This window comes from Dermacentor andersoni, chromosome 2 (genome assembly GCF_023375885.2).
Source record: "Dermacentor andersoni chromosome 2, qqDerAnde1_hic_scaffold, whole genome shotgun sequence".
Lineage (NCBI taxonomy): Eukaryota > Metazoa > Arthropoda > Arachnida > Ixodida > Ixodidae > Dermacentor > Dermacentor andersoni.
Genome location: NC_092815.1, coordinates 202,271,752 through 202,288,228, shown reverse-complemented (window position 1 = coordinate 202,288,228; position 16,477 = coordinate 202,271,752). Strand labels below are relative to the sequence as shown.

Genomic DNA, 16,477 nt, shown 5'->3' with positions numbered 1-16,477 from the left:
AACAATATATTGGTTATAATAGTGAGAAGCTGCTGCATTGTCGACATTTGTTTGTTTTCCGTGGTGAAATAACCCACTTACTAGAATGCCCTGATGCTGCATTATCGGTTATAACGATGAAGTCTGGCTGCTGGGTGTCCGAGCCAAACGGTAGTGAAATATGAAATCCTTGAAAAGAAAAAAAGAAAACGAGAAATTCGAGCTGCTGCACTATGGGCCGCTGCTCCAACAGCCACCGCACGCTCATTTTCCAGCCATCTTCGTGCGGCTCTGTCCCGTTGGCCTTCCACCCCTCCGAAACACAAATGGACTGCGGCAACTACGTCTCAAGCAGATTGCTCACATGTTGCTCGCTGGCTCCTCATTCGGTGCAGTTCTGCGACCGATCACCTGCAGAATGGCTAATTAGAATCTCATTTGAAAACTTTTTGCAGCATTGCAGTTATTGCACATTATAGTATCTAGCAATGCAATAATATTCACTTTCTGCTGAGCAGTTTTTTTTCCATTGTCTCCGGAAACAATAGAGTGGTAGCACTGTCAATCTCCTGAACTAATGGACCTACAAGAAAAATTATTGCATATTTGAAATCAGCACAAAAACTAACTAAGCTTGTTTATTTTCATCAGATTTGGCCATAAGATGCAGGAAGTAATCTCCACAACCCATGTCCCCCCTTAATCGCTTGCGTTCATTTTTGTTGGTTGTGTCGGAAGTCATTCCTGGCCAAGCAGTTTCTCAACTTCGCTTGGCTCGCCACCGAAACGGAAGATGGCTGATCTGCCCGCTGATCATCCGCAATGCACGATGTTGCCGGTGAAAAGAAAGCACACGGCTATAGATTTGGAAACTAAGTGCTTCTAACCGATAAAACGATTGTCGCGAACGTTCTTGCATCAGATAGCGATGGCGACGATAGCAGCGATGACGCGGTAGGGCAAGCTGCCTCAACGTTGTCCTCACAGGAGGCCCGGCATGGTTCAGTCTCTCCAGGGCTTCGTTTTCGCGAGGAACCTTCTGCTGCACTACGTGGAGTGCTTGGATGCCTTGAAGAAGGATGTCGGCAAGCTTCGCATAAAGCGTGCAAGGCTGACGTACATTGGAGTGCCCAGGAAGCAGTTAAAACGATTGAACACAAGTCAGCAGCAGGTCGGAGGAAGGTGGTGGGGAGGGGCACTGGCCTCCCCGCCTATATAGTTTTCTCACATCAGCTCTCCCATCCCCATATTTTGATTTTTTCATGCAACCTGGTCATAACAATTATCAGTTATAACAATAGAATTTTCACGGTACTTGAATATTGTTATAAGTGGGTTCGACTGTACTCTTGAATGACATTGTTGTCTGCTGTTGTGTTGACTCCGTGTGCCGGTTGCACTTGTGGCAATAGCGTGTTTAGCACCTTGTTGTTCTACTGTGCAGGAGAATCAAACAGGATACTGAAGGAAGGTTCCATGCAATCCACTTCTAACTATATTTATGAAACTTAAAAATTGTGGGTTTCTCACCCGTGCTCTTGGGACAAAGGAACGACAACACAGTAGGGCAAACAATCGCAAGGGCATTTATTGCACCTTTCATAGATCAATCCCTGCTAGCCGAGTTGCCATCCACAAAACATGCCGATGGGCGCGCGACAAATCGCGGAAGTCCGACTCACTGCTACTGGATAACGAGCGGATATGTTTGCCCCATGCTGGACACCAATGCTTGGTCCTTCGCGCGTACGGTCACGTGAACGGTGGTGCAATCGTGTTCGTCCATTCTGGGGTAGGCTTCGCGAGACGGTCTCGCAGAAGCATGGATCGGCGTACGCGCAGAACGTCCGCGCCCCTTGCTGATCATGAGCCAAAGAGGAAGAGCCTTCTCCTTTCCGCACCCAAGTAACCCCTCTGTTAGTTGGCATTAGCATAGCCACTCACACCATTTCTCGCAATGCGCTTCAACCACACAGACTGCCGCGGGCACCAAGCCATGCAGCGAAGCCGGATTACAGGAGACGAGAGCTATGTAGGAAAACAACATATCAGGTGACGCAAGAGAGTCGCGCATCCCCACAAAATATAATCATAACCATTTCGTGTCCTGAGCCCACATCTGACCCTTGGTACCGTTTTTCTACATCCTTTGGAGCACAACACCACAACCGTAAAAGTTTCTAGAGTGTGGAACCTGCTAAATAATGTAGTCATGTTCAAGTTAATGCATGCGCCTGCTTGTAGTTGAAATGTGCAATGGATGCTTCCCTGTGCGACAGCCATATCGCCCACTATACGTTCAAGCTGTTAATTGAAGTTGCACAATGAAATGCTATCTTTTTGGGAATTTCATGCTTCTAAAACCTTTGTGGTCAGGCAGTTGAACCATTAGAGTGCGTGTATCTGTCTATGTTGCAGTGTGGACATTATCACACAGTGAAAACTATGCTGAGAAAGAATTACTAACCTTGATTCGTGATATTATAAATCAACTAGGGAATTTGGTGCACCAGTCACAAATCTGGCAAAGGAAGTCGATAAAATTAAGCTTGATCTTGCAGCATAGTGTATTGCATCTAGTTGCTTCATTTGAGCTGGTAGTCCTTTGGACTAAGTTAAAAAATCATTGACAAATTCGGTGTGTGAATGCGGTGCTGTCTTCAAGCACACATGCCTACGTCGTCATTGTTAGCTTGGTAGAATTTCACTTATTCGATCTTGTAGAAGGCAATCACATTGCTGATAGAAAAAGCATTGTCGAGCTGTTGAAATCAGGTAGCTGGTCACTGCAAAACTTGCAGGGGTTGTACATCTTCAGAAGAGAAACCAGCAACCATGAATTCCAGTCTTAATTCCTCTGGTTGAGGCACTGCATTGTTATTAGCATGGCTGGGCTTAGTCCTCCGGTGTCTGCAAACTGTGAAGGCAGCTCAGGAGGGGTAGATGGGCCACTGTTTATCGGAAGAACCTGCCAGCATTGGTAGGTGTTGTGAGTGGCAGGCGGCCGTCAGAGCTACATTATGTCTCACCAATTCCATGCAGTACAGTGAAGGCTAGGGCTCGTGTCAGCCAATCTGTAAAGAAAGCCCATTGCACATTTTGAGAAAGGAGGAGGACTCGCCCAATGTGCGCTGCTAATCTTTCCGTCAAGCTTCCATGTGGTCGTGCAAAGGACAATAGGCGGACAATGGAGGAATCCAGATTCTGACCTCTACCAAGAAGGCTGTACTTCACTGAGTTGGTGAGATAACATATGGATCTGATGGTCAAACGTGTTCTAATTGCATGCTGATCTTGCGTGGCTTTCGCGGCCTTTGTCAGCCACACTGCAGGCGAGTCTCACACTGTCACAGGCTCATGCCTTGGTGTCAACATTGGGCTACTGTCGCAAGCAGTAAGCCCACGATGTGCGAGTAGCCTACGCTGATGTCATTTGTCATGGAATTGCCACGCAGGAGGAGAAGTCTGCTCAGTATATCTTTCCCTTTCCCGCCTCCCGTTTTTTTTTTTTTTTGTACCTGCAGAGCAATAGCTACACGGTGGCCGACTGTCGGAGCCTGGTGAAGACGTTGGTGTGCGGCGTCAAGACCATCACCTGGGGCATCGGCACGTGTAAGATGCCCGGTGGTGAGTGCGCACCAGCATTCCCGCTCCCAGGACATGCACCGGCGCTGGGGGAGGGAAGTAGCGTCTGAACAGAGACCCTGGCTGTCTCGTCGTTCACTGCTGCACAGAAGGCGGGGGGCCACTCCTGTAACGACGTTTGAGCCATGTGCCAGAATGATCGCTTTTTTATGAAGATGTTGTTACAGACATTACATTTCTGATGCCAGTGCACTTGACATCATTCCTAAGCCACTGTGCCTTTTCTTAGATTTATTTTGTTATGTCTGCTTCTCTTGCTAGCCAGTCATTGTGCAATTTTTCTTGAAGGTAATTGTTCTAGGATGCAGTCCATGGTCACCCCCCTTCCTCTGTCTGGCACCTGGGTATCTGTCATCAGTCAAAAAGAAAGTCCTGGGCACCACTCTGCACGGGCAACCATTATGCGACTCGCGGCCGGCCGATTTGTCCCGGCTTGTGTCCCCGTGCTGCGCTGAAAGTGCGTATGGCAAAAAAATTTACAATGGGCCACCCGAAGAGCTCACCATTGCCTCCATTAAAGAAACATTTCCCCTTCTTGGCTTTGGCAATGACTTGTCTTGCAGCATGCCATAGATTTCTTTGGGCAGTGCGGGGATATCCTGCCGAAACCACGTAAGGAAATTTGTGGCATGCTCTACAGGAAGGCTCTGCAAATTTTTATATATTGGCCGAAAGGACAGCTTCGTAAATGTGCAACCGAAGTCCTTCAATCTTTCTTTGTCGCGAAACCTTGCCATGGCACTGTGAGAGCAGTTCATACACTGTGAAAGGCTGCTGCACAGTGGCACCTCTGCTTGCAAAAGGGCATCCTTTAGGAAGAAAGTGGCAGTTGGAGCCGCTGCAAGTTCTTATGAGCACTTTGCAATTGTTATTGTTTTTAATGCCGAGTTCTGGTGCTGTTGGATGGTGTTCACACGTGCAAGTGACCATGTGATGCACAATCTGTGTGCCAGAGTGCCATATTAGCTACAGAGGACGTACCCGAAAGGTCTTCATGGTTTTGTTTTTCAAGTTCTCGAGAGCAGCGCTAGAAACCAAAGTGAGCCATACCGAAAACTGGGGATTTCACCTTTGGCACACGCATACGTGTACATGTGGATGATTTCACGATAAATGGCGACACCATATGGTTGGCATTACAAAAATCGCTGTTCAGGCCTAACACCATTCCATGCATTTTTTATGTCTTCCCAACCATTGAAGGAAGCGGAAGCTGTGATCACTGACAGTTTGACTGCCACTAAAGTGATGTTGTGAGCTATTGCGTGCGAATAAAGACATCCAGTTGTGGCGACATCGGCTGCTAGCCCGTCTAATATGACGTCAACGAGTGCTGTGAATGGCTACGGCAGCATGGTTTCAGCCTGCCCTCAGCTGCTGTGCAGCCACCGAAAGGGCTGAATGCACTCGAACAAGTTGTAATGTGGCAAATCACAAACGCTTAAAGTTGTTCTTTGGCCTGTATGCTACAGGCCAAACATTACAACTGTGCCACGTAGTTGAAATGTTCATGCGAGGGACAGCATGCAATGTTTGCTTTAGGGCAAGTAAGTGCGCTTCCAGCTTCCGGCGCCCCTCGTTCTGCCAGCATTATGACGGCAAGTGCTCGCAGTCATCGAGCGAGCTCTGTTCATGCATTTTTAGGCGCATTGCACCATGCTTTAGTTATAAGCAAGCAGATGTTTACTGCAACTTCCACTGCGTGTAAAACTGTGAGCTTGACTTCGTTTAACAGTCGAATGCTTTGCAATCTCTGTGAATGCTTCACCTTTCGAGCCATCCTGTGACATTTTTTAATGACTTTGGCTTGCACATTTTCCCGGATAGTACGTTTTTCCTGCGTTTTCTTCCATTACGTATGAACGAGGTTCTGCTGTATCTACAACTTTGGAGCGAAACGAACCTGACACCACCAATAAAGGCCAACTACCTGCGGTTGTTGCAGAGGCTGGATGCCCTTTCACAAGCAGTGGCGCTCCTAGTGGCTGGTGCCCTCTCTATATTTAGGCGAAAACTGCCGTCACCCAGAAAAACGTTGAAAAATTGTGGTGCAACTTTAGGGAGTGCCAAAATTTACCGAGTCCTACCTTGCTCTCTCACGTCTTGCTTCGTGCTCAGGTCGGGCTAGCACTTAGCTTTATCTGATTGCATGAACATTCCTGCGGCACTCTAACCGCAGGAAATCTGGGAAGCATGCCAAGAAAGCTGCTCTTTGTGCAGCCCACTTGTCTTGCTTCAAAGGGCAAGTGGCAGTGACGGTACGGATGGTGGTGTGGTTGTGCATGTTGGACGCCCTGCCTGTCTGCGGCCATGCAGGGCCGCTGGAGGAGAAGCAGTTCCAGCCCAAGGAGACGCTGGTGTTCATCCGGCTGGTGAAGTACGCCCTGCAGGCGCTGGACGTGTACACGCTGCCTCCCGGCACGGGTGTCGTGGCGGGTGGAGCAGCGGGTGGCGCAGCAGGTGCGGGCGCTGCCTCCTCGGCGCATGCTCGCACGGCCGCCCTGCAGTCGGCCGTGCGCTCCAAGGAAGAGAAGGAGGTCCTTGACCACTTTGGGGGTGTGGTGAGTGTCTGAGGCTTTCTTTTTATGTGTCAGTGCTTTTGTTTTGTTTTGTGCTTGTATTCTTTTCCTTTTTTGTGCAAGAGTCATGTAGCCAAAGAGTACCATGCAAGTGGTGAAGAGTTGTCAATGGAAAAATGAATTGTGGATCAAAGATGCAACATGGCTGTAAAAGGGCCTAAAGACCAGTCGCTGTAAAATGCATAAAATATATAAGTATTACAATAATGACAATGAAAGTGAGGGGTGCTATGAACGTAAAGTATATGTCTACCAAGAGATGCTATACTAAAATGTGTTACTGCCTTTAGCACTACTATCTCACCAGGGCCTTAGAACACAAGACCCAAAGGAACATGCTCTACAAAACTTCAGTGAAACCTTACTATGAACACCACATTAGCGAACTTTTCAGATCAACAAATTTTTCAGAAATCCCCTGCTGACTGCTTATAGTTTCAATGTGAACAGATTTCTGTACTATGAATTTCAGAATATCGAACTTTTCAGAATAACATTAGTTATTCAGTTTCCGTGTCATGTTAATGGCTCAGTACTAGGAAATAATATGAAATCTCGAGATTCTTAGATTTCCGTGTATCCTTTACGGCAGCTGGACAGTAGTGTAGCAGACAACAAGGCGCAGAAAGCGGACGGCATGGCTCATGGGTTTGGAAAACCTGAGACAATGCAGGAGGAGAAAAACGGCAGGAGGGGACTTTTTCTACCTACCCCCACCTCCCTGTTGCAGAGGTGATGACACATCAAGTTTTGCGAACGCATGCACGACCCAGACAAGTGTCACTTAGCAACGGAGCTGCATCTCTTTCTTCTTTGCCTTTCTTTTTGCTCACACTTCTTTCTTTGGCGCTTCTTTCTGCAACTGTACCAGCGAAGCATGGAGAAATGTAACCTCCGTGCCCACACGGATGCCACCCGGTCGCACTCTCCGGACGGCGTTGTTTACACGTGGGATTCTCACCCCTGCTCTTGGGACAAACGAACGACAACACAGTAGGGCAAACAATCATAAGGGCATTTATTGCACCTTTGATAGCCTGCTAGCTGAGCTGCTCTCCACAAACATGCCGATGGGCACGAAACAAATCTCGGAAGTCCGACTCACCACGACCGGATAATGAGCGAATATGTTCACCCCATGCTGGACATCAACGGCTGGTTGTTCGCGCGTACGGTCACACGAACGGTGGCACGTTCGAACGAGGTTTCACGAGACGGTCTCGCAGAAGCATGGATCGGCGCACGCGTGGAATGTCCGCGCCGCTTGCCGACCCCGAGTCAAACAGAAAGAGCCTTTTCCTTTCCGCACCCAAGTAACCCCACTGTTAGGTGGTGCCAGCAGAGCCACACTCGCGCCATCTCTAGCAATGCGCTTCAACCACAGCGACTGCCGCGGGCACCAGGCCACGTGGCGAAGCCAGATTACAGGAGACGGGAGCTATGCGGGAAAACAACATATCAGGGGACACATCAGAGTCGCGCATCCCCACAATGCACTTGTATTTTTCACTAGTTCAGGTGTTCGCTTCGATCCAGACAGTTTCGGTGCTCGTGGCAACGAATGTGAAAAGCAAAGAAACAAAAAGAAACATTAGACTTTATAGGTGACATGGAGCTTTTTCTTTGTAATTTTCTCGGTGTCAGCGTCTCTTTCGCACACACCACTCTCACTGTACGATGGTGCGGTGGTGCCTCCCGGCAGAATCTATGGATAATAGCAACAGCGGGCCGAGAGCCAACAGCGGCATTTTCTAGGATAGCTCACACTCTGACAACTTATCAATTGTTGGGTTGATGGGCAGAATGCTTAATTTTGGAGCTTTCACTCTAACGCCCTTTCAGAATGATGAAGAATTTGCTGTGGTCCGGCGAAGTTCGTTATACCAAGATTTCGGTGTACTATAGTGCAATGCGGCAGCCTCTGGTGAGAGGCTAGGCTATGGATTTATCAAGTTGATAACAAGTAACCTATCATTTATGATTGGGGCCGTCATAAGAACCCAGTGACTTCAGGTGGCCGACATTAATCCAGAGTTGTCTTCCATGGCATCTCTTTGCAGCCAGTGTACGTTGGCAAGTTGAACCCATCAGTGAATTAATCCTTTCGTCTCTTGGCAGTTCACCATGATGAGCCCTTCCACATTCAGGGAGGTCTTTTCCACCACTATTGAGGTAAGTTGACTTGAGCAGTCACAGTGAGGCAAAGCCAGCCTGTTGCAGGTGTACACCTGGTGACAAATCATGCATAAAAGTTTGTATGTGTGTGGCCTTTTGTGTAGTTTTGAAGTGTGCTCTTAATAGAAACAAAATGACTAAACACTCTTGGGTAGCTCAGGCACATAATGGGGTATGACCTGCTTGGGGCTAGTGCAAAAGGCAAGCTCTGGTTCTAGCCACACTCATTTGCTCTGATCTGTGAACATGGCAGGCTTTGATAAACAAGCCAAAATACATTCGACATCCGGTAATTCGATCTAGGTTCATTCAACCTCCACTGGCACACTTTCATGTGTGCTACAGTTAGTAAAAACATAAAAAACAGGAAATTCAGCAAACGGAGTTACTGCTTTTGTCTCTGAGGATCTTGCCAGCACCGATGACAATTTCGATGTCTGTTAGGCTGCTGATCAACAACGACATTAACAGCAACGTGACAGTCCAGTGCTGAGGAAGAATTTAAACACGTCGGCCCTCTTTGCTGCATGCTGGTTGACTCGCACTTCATGGTCAAAAAACAGCAAAAAGAAATACACTAGAGACAATGTCGAGCAATAAAAAAAGATTTGAATTTGTTCATTTTCGCCGGCGTTTGTAAATTGACTTCGGATAATTCGATCAAACCTTCATGTCCCATAACAGTCTGATTGACGGGAGTCGACTGTAGGAGCTTCACATTGCTCAGAAATTCTTCTTTATAGAGGCCATAAGCAAAATGAGAACAAGGTGAAAGCAGGAGCCATTTTGACAAGTAGGCTTGTCTTCTTGAAGGCGACATATGCTTTCCTCATCACAGTATATATAGGTGGGGTTCTTCTAAAGGGGAGAGGGGGTAAGGCTGGGGGTGCAGCAACGAGCGAAGGTGTGTTAGTGGCGAGGGCGTCGAATTGAGAATAAAGGAGTGCTTTGCAAAAGGCCAGGGACACAGTCTTCTGTAAATCACGTGTCAACGCCCGCGTTTCAGCCGGCGTGTCAATGGTGTGCACAGCAGCCCTCTATTACCTGTTGCTGGTCATGGGCTATCGTGTCTCTGAAAGAGATGTTAGAAGGTGCTGAAGAAACCGCTGCTCATGAAAAAGAAAGGTACTAACAGAATAGAAAATACTGAAATAGAATAGATAAATAAATAAATAAGAAAAAATAATGCTAGGAAACTAAACTAAGTGTTGTTCCCTGTAGCTTGAAATTTAGCATAGCGAATAAATTCTAAAGCTCCCTTTGAAACGTTTATGCCTATTGGTTGCAATGCCTTGAACTTATGGATAAGATATCATTCTCTGTATTTTCTTCTTTGTCCAGAACGGAAATTTGACTATAAGATGTAGAGTTTAGGTTCGTCAAAGTTATGACCTGGTTGGTTGAAATGCTCGGCGACTGCTTTAGGATGCTTTTTAGCTGTGTCCGCGCGATGTCCCTTTAAATTGACGTTCATTGATTGTCCTGTTTCACCAATAGATTGTTCATTACAGAATGAACATTCAAGCATATAAATAACATCCTAGCTTGTACAATGAAAGGCAGAGTTCACTTCATGTGTACATGTATAGCTATTTGCGGTGCTTTTAATTTTAATGTCACTTTGAAGGTGCCTGCAGGTTTTGCACCTGGGGGTGACAACAGATTTTTTCCAGGCACAACAGCGCGGAGGTAAAGTATATCGCATACTGCAAGGCTTTTACTAGTTCATGACGTATTGTCAGACGTGCAAATCAAAGTGGCATAGCCGCAGAACATTTCCGCATGCAAAGGTAACACAGACTTACCTGAACGATCTATCCGCCTGCGGGCGTTGTGCTTGCCACAGCCGTTCCGATTTGCAGCACAATCTTGCTGAGAAGCTGAAGTTCACTAACTAAATTCACTAGCTGAAATTCACCATCCCGTCCTTCGTGAGAACTTCAAGGAAATGTCAAGGCGCGAGCAGCGCAAGCACTGCATCTACCTGCGGTCGCCTCGCTTGGCAGCTTGGAGCCATTGGAGCAGCAGGTGGCGCCTCCGCGCTTTGAAAATGGCGCCACTCAATCATTTTGTGTGTTCTGGTGTATACTCTGATGAGGAAAGCATATGTCGCCTTGAAGAAGACAAGCCCACTTGTCGAAACGTTGGTTCCTGCTTTCACCCTGTTCTCGTTTTGCTCATTGTCCTGAATTTCCATATCCCGCCTTCCCTGTGCTTTCCCTAGATTTCTTTATAAAAGATAATTCGATTTAAGCAAGGTTGCTACAGTCAAGCTTGTCCAATCAAGTATTACGATATCATCGAGCGATGCTCAAGAGACGGGCCGCCGCGAGAACGAAGATGAAGTTGGTCGCAGCTCTTAGCTTGTTCAAGGCGACGGCATTCTTTTATGATGGCGTCGATAGTCGAGACGTTATCGAAAACAAGCGAACTGAAAGCGTCGTCGGCGATGCCTTTTAGAACATGTGACACTTTATCTGCTTCGGACATTGCATCGTCAGCTTTGCGGCATAGGGCCAAGATGTCGAAGATGTATGAAACGTACGGCTCTGTAGATGACTGAACACAAGACGCAAGAGCCTTTCTCGTGGCAACCTTGCGCCCAAAGGGCTCGCCGAACAGTTCCCGTAGCTTTTCTTTGAAACTGTCCCAACTGGTAAGCTCGTCTTGGTGCGTTTGGTGCCACACACGTGGAGTGCTGCCGAGATAAAAGATGACATTGGCGAGCATAATCGTAGGGTCCCACCTGTTATTAGCCCTGGCGTGTTCATACAGCTTGATCCATTCGTCAACGTCCTGTCCCTCCAGGCCAGAGAACACATCAGGGTCGCGATGTGGGGCAACCGTGATGATTGGAGCAGTCGGACAAGCTGAAACCGTTGCAGTGGCGGGCTCATCACCGGGAGGCATGGTGATAAGCTCGATGTGTCGACCAATTTGCAGTTCCGTGGCAAGGTCGGGGATCGCTAACCTCCACCAGAATGTTACGTGGGGAAAGACACAGACAACAGCGGCTATTTACTGGTTATTTACACGAGCCAGGCAGCCAGGCCGACCCTAGCTCACGCTAAGAGCTGTGACTAACTTCATCTTCGTTCTCGCGGCGGCCCGTCTCTTGAGCATCGCTTGATGATATTGTAATAATATGATCTAGATGTATAGTAGTTGTAATGTTTCCACAACGGACTATAGACCAGACACTCATACAAATTACGGAGGCTTTTTTTAAATGTTTGTGGCATAGATTTTGGCGAGTTGGCAATATGGCAGGCAGCAGGCAGAAAAAAAAAGCAAGGAAAAGAAATTGATGTCTACACCAATGCCTGCGTAGTGAGCTATACAGCGGACACATTTCCGTTTTTTTAATGCAAAAATATATAGCCTTCGAGATCTACAGCTGCTGTATGGCAGCCATGGCGTGTAAAACATAGCCTCCAAGATTTGTATTTTTGTGCTGGTAGTTTGTAGCTTTTGGCTGCCTATTCGAGACTGCCGAATAATTAAAACATATCGAATACCTTCATTCGGATCGAAGCGAATAACAAATTGAGAACTATTCAATCGAATATTCGACAACATCGAATATTTGCCCATCCCTAGTCTTCACTGAATCTGAAGAACTGCTCAAGTGCCAATTGATTGTGCTTACTGATGTTATCTGGCTCTTTTACAGTATGTTGTCGAGCGACTGAACAAGAACTCGGCCCTCCAGGTCAGTAACAGTTTTGTTGTTGGGTGGTGCTTTATTCAAGATCCCACACAAGCTGTATAATTTATGCAGTGCAGTAGTTTCAGACACATATTTCATGAAATATTTTGATCAGCCAGCGTACCTCTACTCGAATAATTCAACAGATAGGATTGTGGCCTCTGAAAGCCACGACATTGCAGCTGGATGTCTCAGTGCCAGCATGCATACTTATTAAGGGTGTGAGAATACTCATATATCACAGAATCAAATTGAATAATGAATGTTCGAACAATTCAGTTCGCAGATCTAATATCTACTATTCAAGTTTATAAATATTCAATATACAGCAGAACCTCGTTCATACGTTTTGGTAAAAGCCGCAATAAAAACTTACTAACTTGGAAAACGTACGATCTGGACTAACTAAAAAAAATTAGTAGGCGCGAGATGCCTACCCACATCGAAGCTGGTGGTGCTTCAGCAGCACGAGGTGTATTTTGGTCTTTTCCTATTGCGTGGTGTTTTAAGAGGGCGACGGGAAACTGAACCTAAATCGAGCTGGTGGGTGATGGCGGATGCCGTTGAAGTGAAACGTGATGCCCACATTGCGCCGCCTGCAGCAGAGAACCGGTGCATTTGTATTATTGCCTACTAAAAGCGTGATACGCACCCCATGCTATGAAACAGATCGGCGAAGATGCTTATCGCAGTAGGTTTGGCGGCGATAGCTGCAAATGTGGAGTGCGACGACCCACGTGGAGATTTGCTGGTACCGGAATAAGAACCTGCGCGCCGTCGTTTTCATGTGAGACGGGCGGCTATATGCTGTTCTCGATCGCATGCGCCTCGCGCCTTTTCTTGTTTACGTGTCTCCTAGCGGCTGGAAAACATACCGTATTTACTCGCATAATGATCGCACTTTTTTGTCAGAAAAAATTGACGCAAATTCAGGGGTGCGATCATTACGCGGGTTAAATTTCCCGCGAAAAAAAAATATTTTTTTTCGTCCCCCGTTTGCTGTGGGATGCGGGTGCGGGACACCAAAACAAAAATGGCGGCCGGCTGAGCAAGCCGAAAGCGCCGAACGCGATATTTTTTTCCTTCTCGTGAGTACATTACATGCATTGAAACAGTTTTTTCCGTATCAGTAATGAATAATATCGTTAATATCGGTAAGTTTGCGGCAATAACGTAGCCATGTCCACTTTGAGGGGGCAGAAACAGATGGGCGCGCTTAGCTGCCAGTGACATAGAAACACATGGCGGGCATGCTGCGGAAACTGCGGCATCTGTCTTCACTACTATCCTAATACCGCACGTTTGCGCTAAGGGTGGGTGAATATTTTAGCTGTGTTACAAGCGTTGGCGTATGAATAAGGTACACTTTTAACGTATCAGTGTAAACGTGGCTACTATCGTTGCCGCTTGCGATTTGTTGCTTGCCCACGAGTGCAGATGAGAAGAATCGAAAGGCGCCTTTTCTGTTATTGACCACAACCATTATAAAGCCTACACATAATAAAGGAAAGGTTGGTTGTGCCTCTTTTTGTCATGGAAGTGCGGAAAGTGATGAAAGTAATGAAATGAGGCATCTACTTAAGAGTGTTTGGTGCGTGCAGACCGCCTGGTTCGTCTTGAATAGTCGTTCGCGTAGCATTCAACAGATGGTAAGCGCAATCATTATTAGCTAGACTTGGCACACGACATATCGCTGCGGCAAGTTCGGGGTGCGATCATTACGCGGGAAATAAATAAAATCGAATTTTGACGACAAAATTCAGGGGTGCGATCATTACGCGAGTGCGATCATTATGCGAGTAAATACGGTATACAATCTCAGTCTGCAGCAGGCAACGACAGTGTGTTTCGGTTATCGACTGTTAAAAGCATGCGCTACGCTTCCGACAGCACCACGCGCTGTGAAACTTAGGCGAAGATGCTTATCGCAATAGGATTGGTGGTGATAGCTGTGAATGCTGCGTACGATGACTCCGGAGAAGATTTGTTGGTGCCAAAATGAGAAACTGATTGCGCCGGTGTTTTCACGTGAGACGGGCAGGCGAGTATTGTGATGAAGCTGCTGCAACGGGTAGCTCCACGGCGGGCAGCTATCATATTTACTCAAATCTAGGCAGTCTCCGATTCTAAGACGAGCCCCTGAAAGTCCGAAGCCAGAAAAAATTACCTCGAATGGAGGCCAAACAAAAAAAACGAGGACAGTGTTTGCAAAATGAAAGGTGTGTTTATTAAATAATGAACATTCTGAGCTCATTCTACATCGCTATCTTCCTTATCGCTGTCATCTACTCATTGTGGGTCTCTACAATGGGGGTCTCCCATTGGGTCTCCATTGGGTCTCCAAAAAGGGTCTCCCATTGCCCCCCTTCAACGACGGCCATTTTTCTCATCGATGCTGAAGTCCTACCTGGCTTGAACATTTGATGGTGCCTCTGTGATTAGCACAACTTGTTTGAAAGCGGCAACACCGCATTGCCTGTTTGCTGTTCACTGGTGTTGTTCACTGGTGGCGCATCAGTCAATCCACCATCTTCGTATTGACATCTAGACCATTGCTAGAGTTTGAAATAGAGTGTTAGAACGAGTAAAGTTGTAGAAAGTTGTTTTGAACCATTACTGTGGCCAAGCATGAGCATCATTACCTGTTGATCATGTGACAGCATTAGGCAGAATGTGTTCTCCTTTGTTCAGATTGTGGCCAACTTTTTCCTGGCGAATCGTGCCACATCTCCCATCTTTGCAACCATCCTGGTGGAGTACCTGTTGGAGCGCATGGAGGAGATGGGAGGTGAGTGCATGGTGGGGATAAGGCTCTTCCTTTTTTTCCCCTTTGTTTATTGTTTGGCTCTGGTTCATTCTTTGCGTACATCTACAGCTTCACTCATGGGTATGTGAAACTGGGACCAGTGTGATTGCTTATTATGCAAAACTTTTAATAAACATTTCAATTTGCAAAGCAGTGTTTGCCTTTTCCCTTACTTACTGCGTGTTTTCATTCTAGTGTTGCATTATGCAACACTAGAATCTGATGAAGATGTGGCCAGCTCTCTACAGACACTTTTTGCAGATGTACATGGTGTATGCCACAATACCACTGAGAGTGGCGAGTGTAATCTAAAGAACCTCCGGGAGGAGCAGAAGCAGAAACTTAATAACATCCTTGCAAACCATAACTTATCATAACCATGACATATCTTTACCACTCTGCCAGGTTGCACGTCTCTGGTGGTTCACACAATAGACACAGGCAGCCACCCGCAAGTTAGACGCAAGGTCAGTGGCGTAGCAAAGGGGAGGGGGGGTGCAAGGGGCCAGTGGGGGGGGGGGCATGTCATATACGTCTGAAGACACAGACCCTACAGACCCTTAAATGCAATCACAACTGTGCCAGTATATCCCACGCCCCGCACAGACTGGGTACTGGCTCAGCTCGGCCACGCTAGGTAATTCACGAGCCTCGACCTTGCTCGGGGCTTCTCTCAAGTGTCAGTTGCTTCCGAAGATGTACTGAAGACTGCATTCCTGTGCCATAGAGGAGTGTTTCAATTTAAGCGAATGCCATTTGGGGTAGCAGGTGGGCCAGCAACATTTCAGTCTCTCATGGACGAAGCGTTAGAAGGCATAAAACACAACTACTGCATGGCATTTCTTGACGATGTGCTCATTTATTCAGAAACGTTCGAGAACCACCTGCAACATATCGATGAGGTACTGCGAAGAATTGGCTCTGCAGGTCTGACAATTAATCCCAGCAAAGCTGCATGCTGTGAACAGGCATCAAAGTTGCTAGGACATGTAACCTCTCCAGGCAAACGTCAACCTGACCCGGACAAGGTGCGAGCGGTCGCAGAGTTCCCATGCCCTAAAACAGTCAAGGAGCTCCAAATGATTTTGGGCCTTGTGGGATACTACAGAAATTTTATCCTCTGGTTTTCTGACAAAGCCAGACCCCTGACAGCTCTCTTCATGGAATGAGCCCGTTGGGTCTGGGGTGCCGAGCAACAGAGCATTCGAGACTCTGAGGCTAATGCTGGCAGGAGAGGTGGTTGAGTTATTGCCTGACCTGAACAGGCCCTTTGTGATTGAAACAGATGCCAGTGGCGCTGGCATATCAGCAGTGTTATTGCAGGAAGTCGAACGTGAACTCTGGCCTGTGTCATTTATGAGCAGGACCATCTGTGAGGGTACAGGGCCGACGCCAGGCGGCGTAGAGTCGCAGGCACAAGACTAGGCAACGGTGTGTGGCGGGGAGGGAGAACATGGAAGACTTGTGTGTGCGGTCGGCATGCGGGGAGCACGCGACAACGAACTGAGTGGGTGAAGAATCGGCGGAGTAAGCCGCGTGCGGTGCAGCGGGACGAAACGCAGACTGCGTGTGTGTGTGTGTGCG

General features: G+C 47.3%; 1 protein-coding gene across 7 annotated transcripts in view; it reads left to right on the top strand.

Annotated features, from left to right (window-relative positions):
* Nipped-A (Transcription-associated protein Nipped-A) overlaps positions 1 to 16,477 on the top strand; it is a 361,163-nt gene that overhangs the window by 102,297 nt on the left and 242,389 nt on the right. For 6 of the 7 annotated variants that reach the window (XM_055075904.1, XM_055075900.1, XM_055075903.1 and 3 more), the window contains 5 exons: positions 3,504 to 3,606; positions 5,941 to 6,185; positions 8,322 to 8,375; positions 12,052 to 12,090; positions 14,779 to 14,875. In XM_055075904.1, the coding sequence (XP_054931879.1) occupies positions 3,504 to 3,606; positions 5,941 to 6,185; positions 8,322 to 8,375; positions 12,052 to 12,090; positions 14,779 to 14,875 (538 nt within the window). The remainder of the gene's footprint in view (positions 1 to 3,503; positions 3,607 to 5,940; positions 6,186 to 8,321; positions 8,376 to 12,051; positions 12,091 to 14,778; positions 14,876 to 16,477) is intronic. The other variant, XM_055075899.1, reaches the window with a different exon arrangement.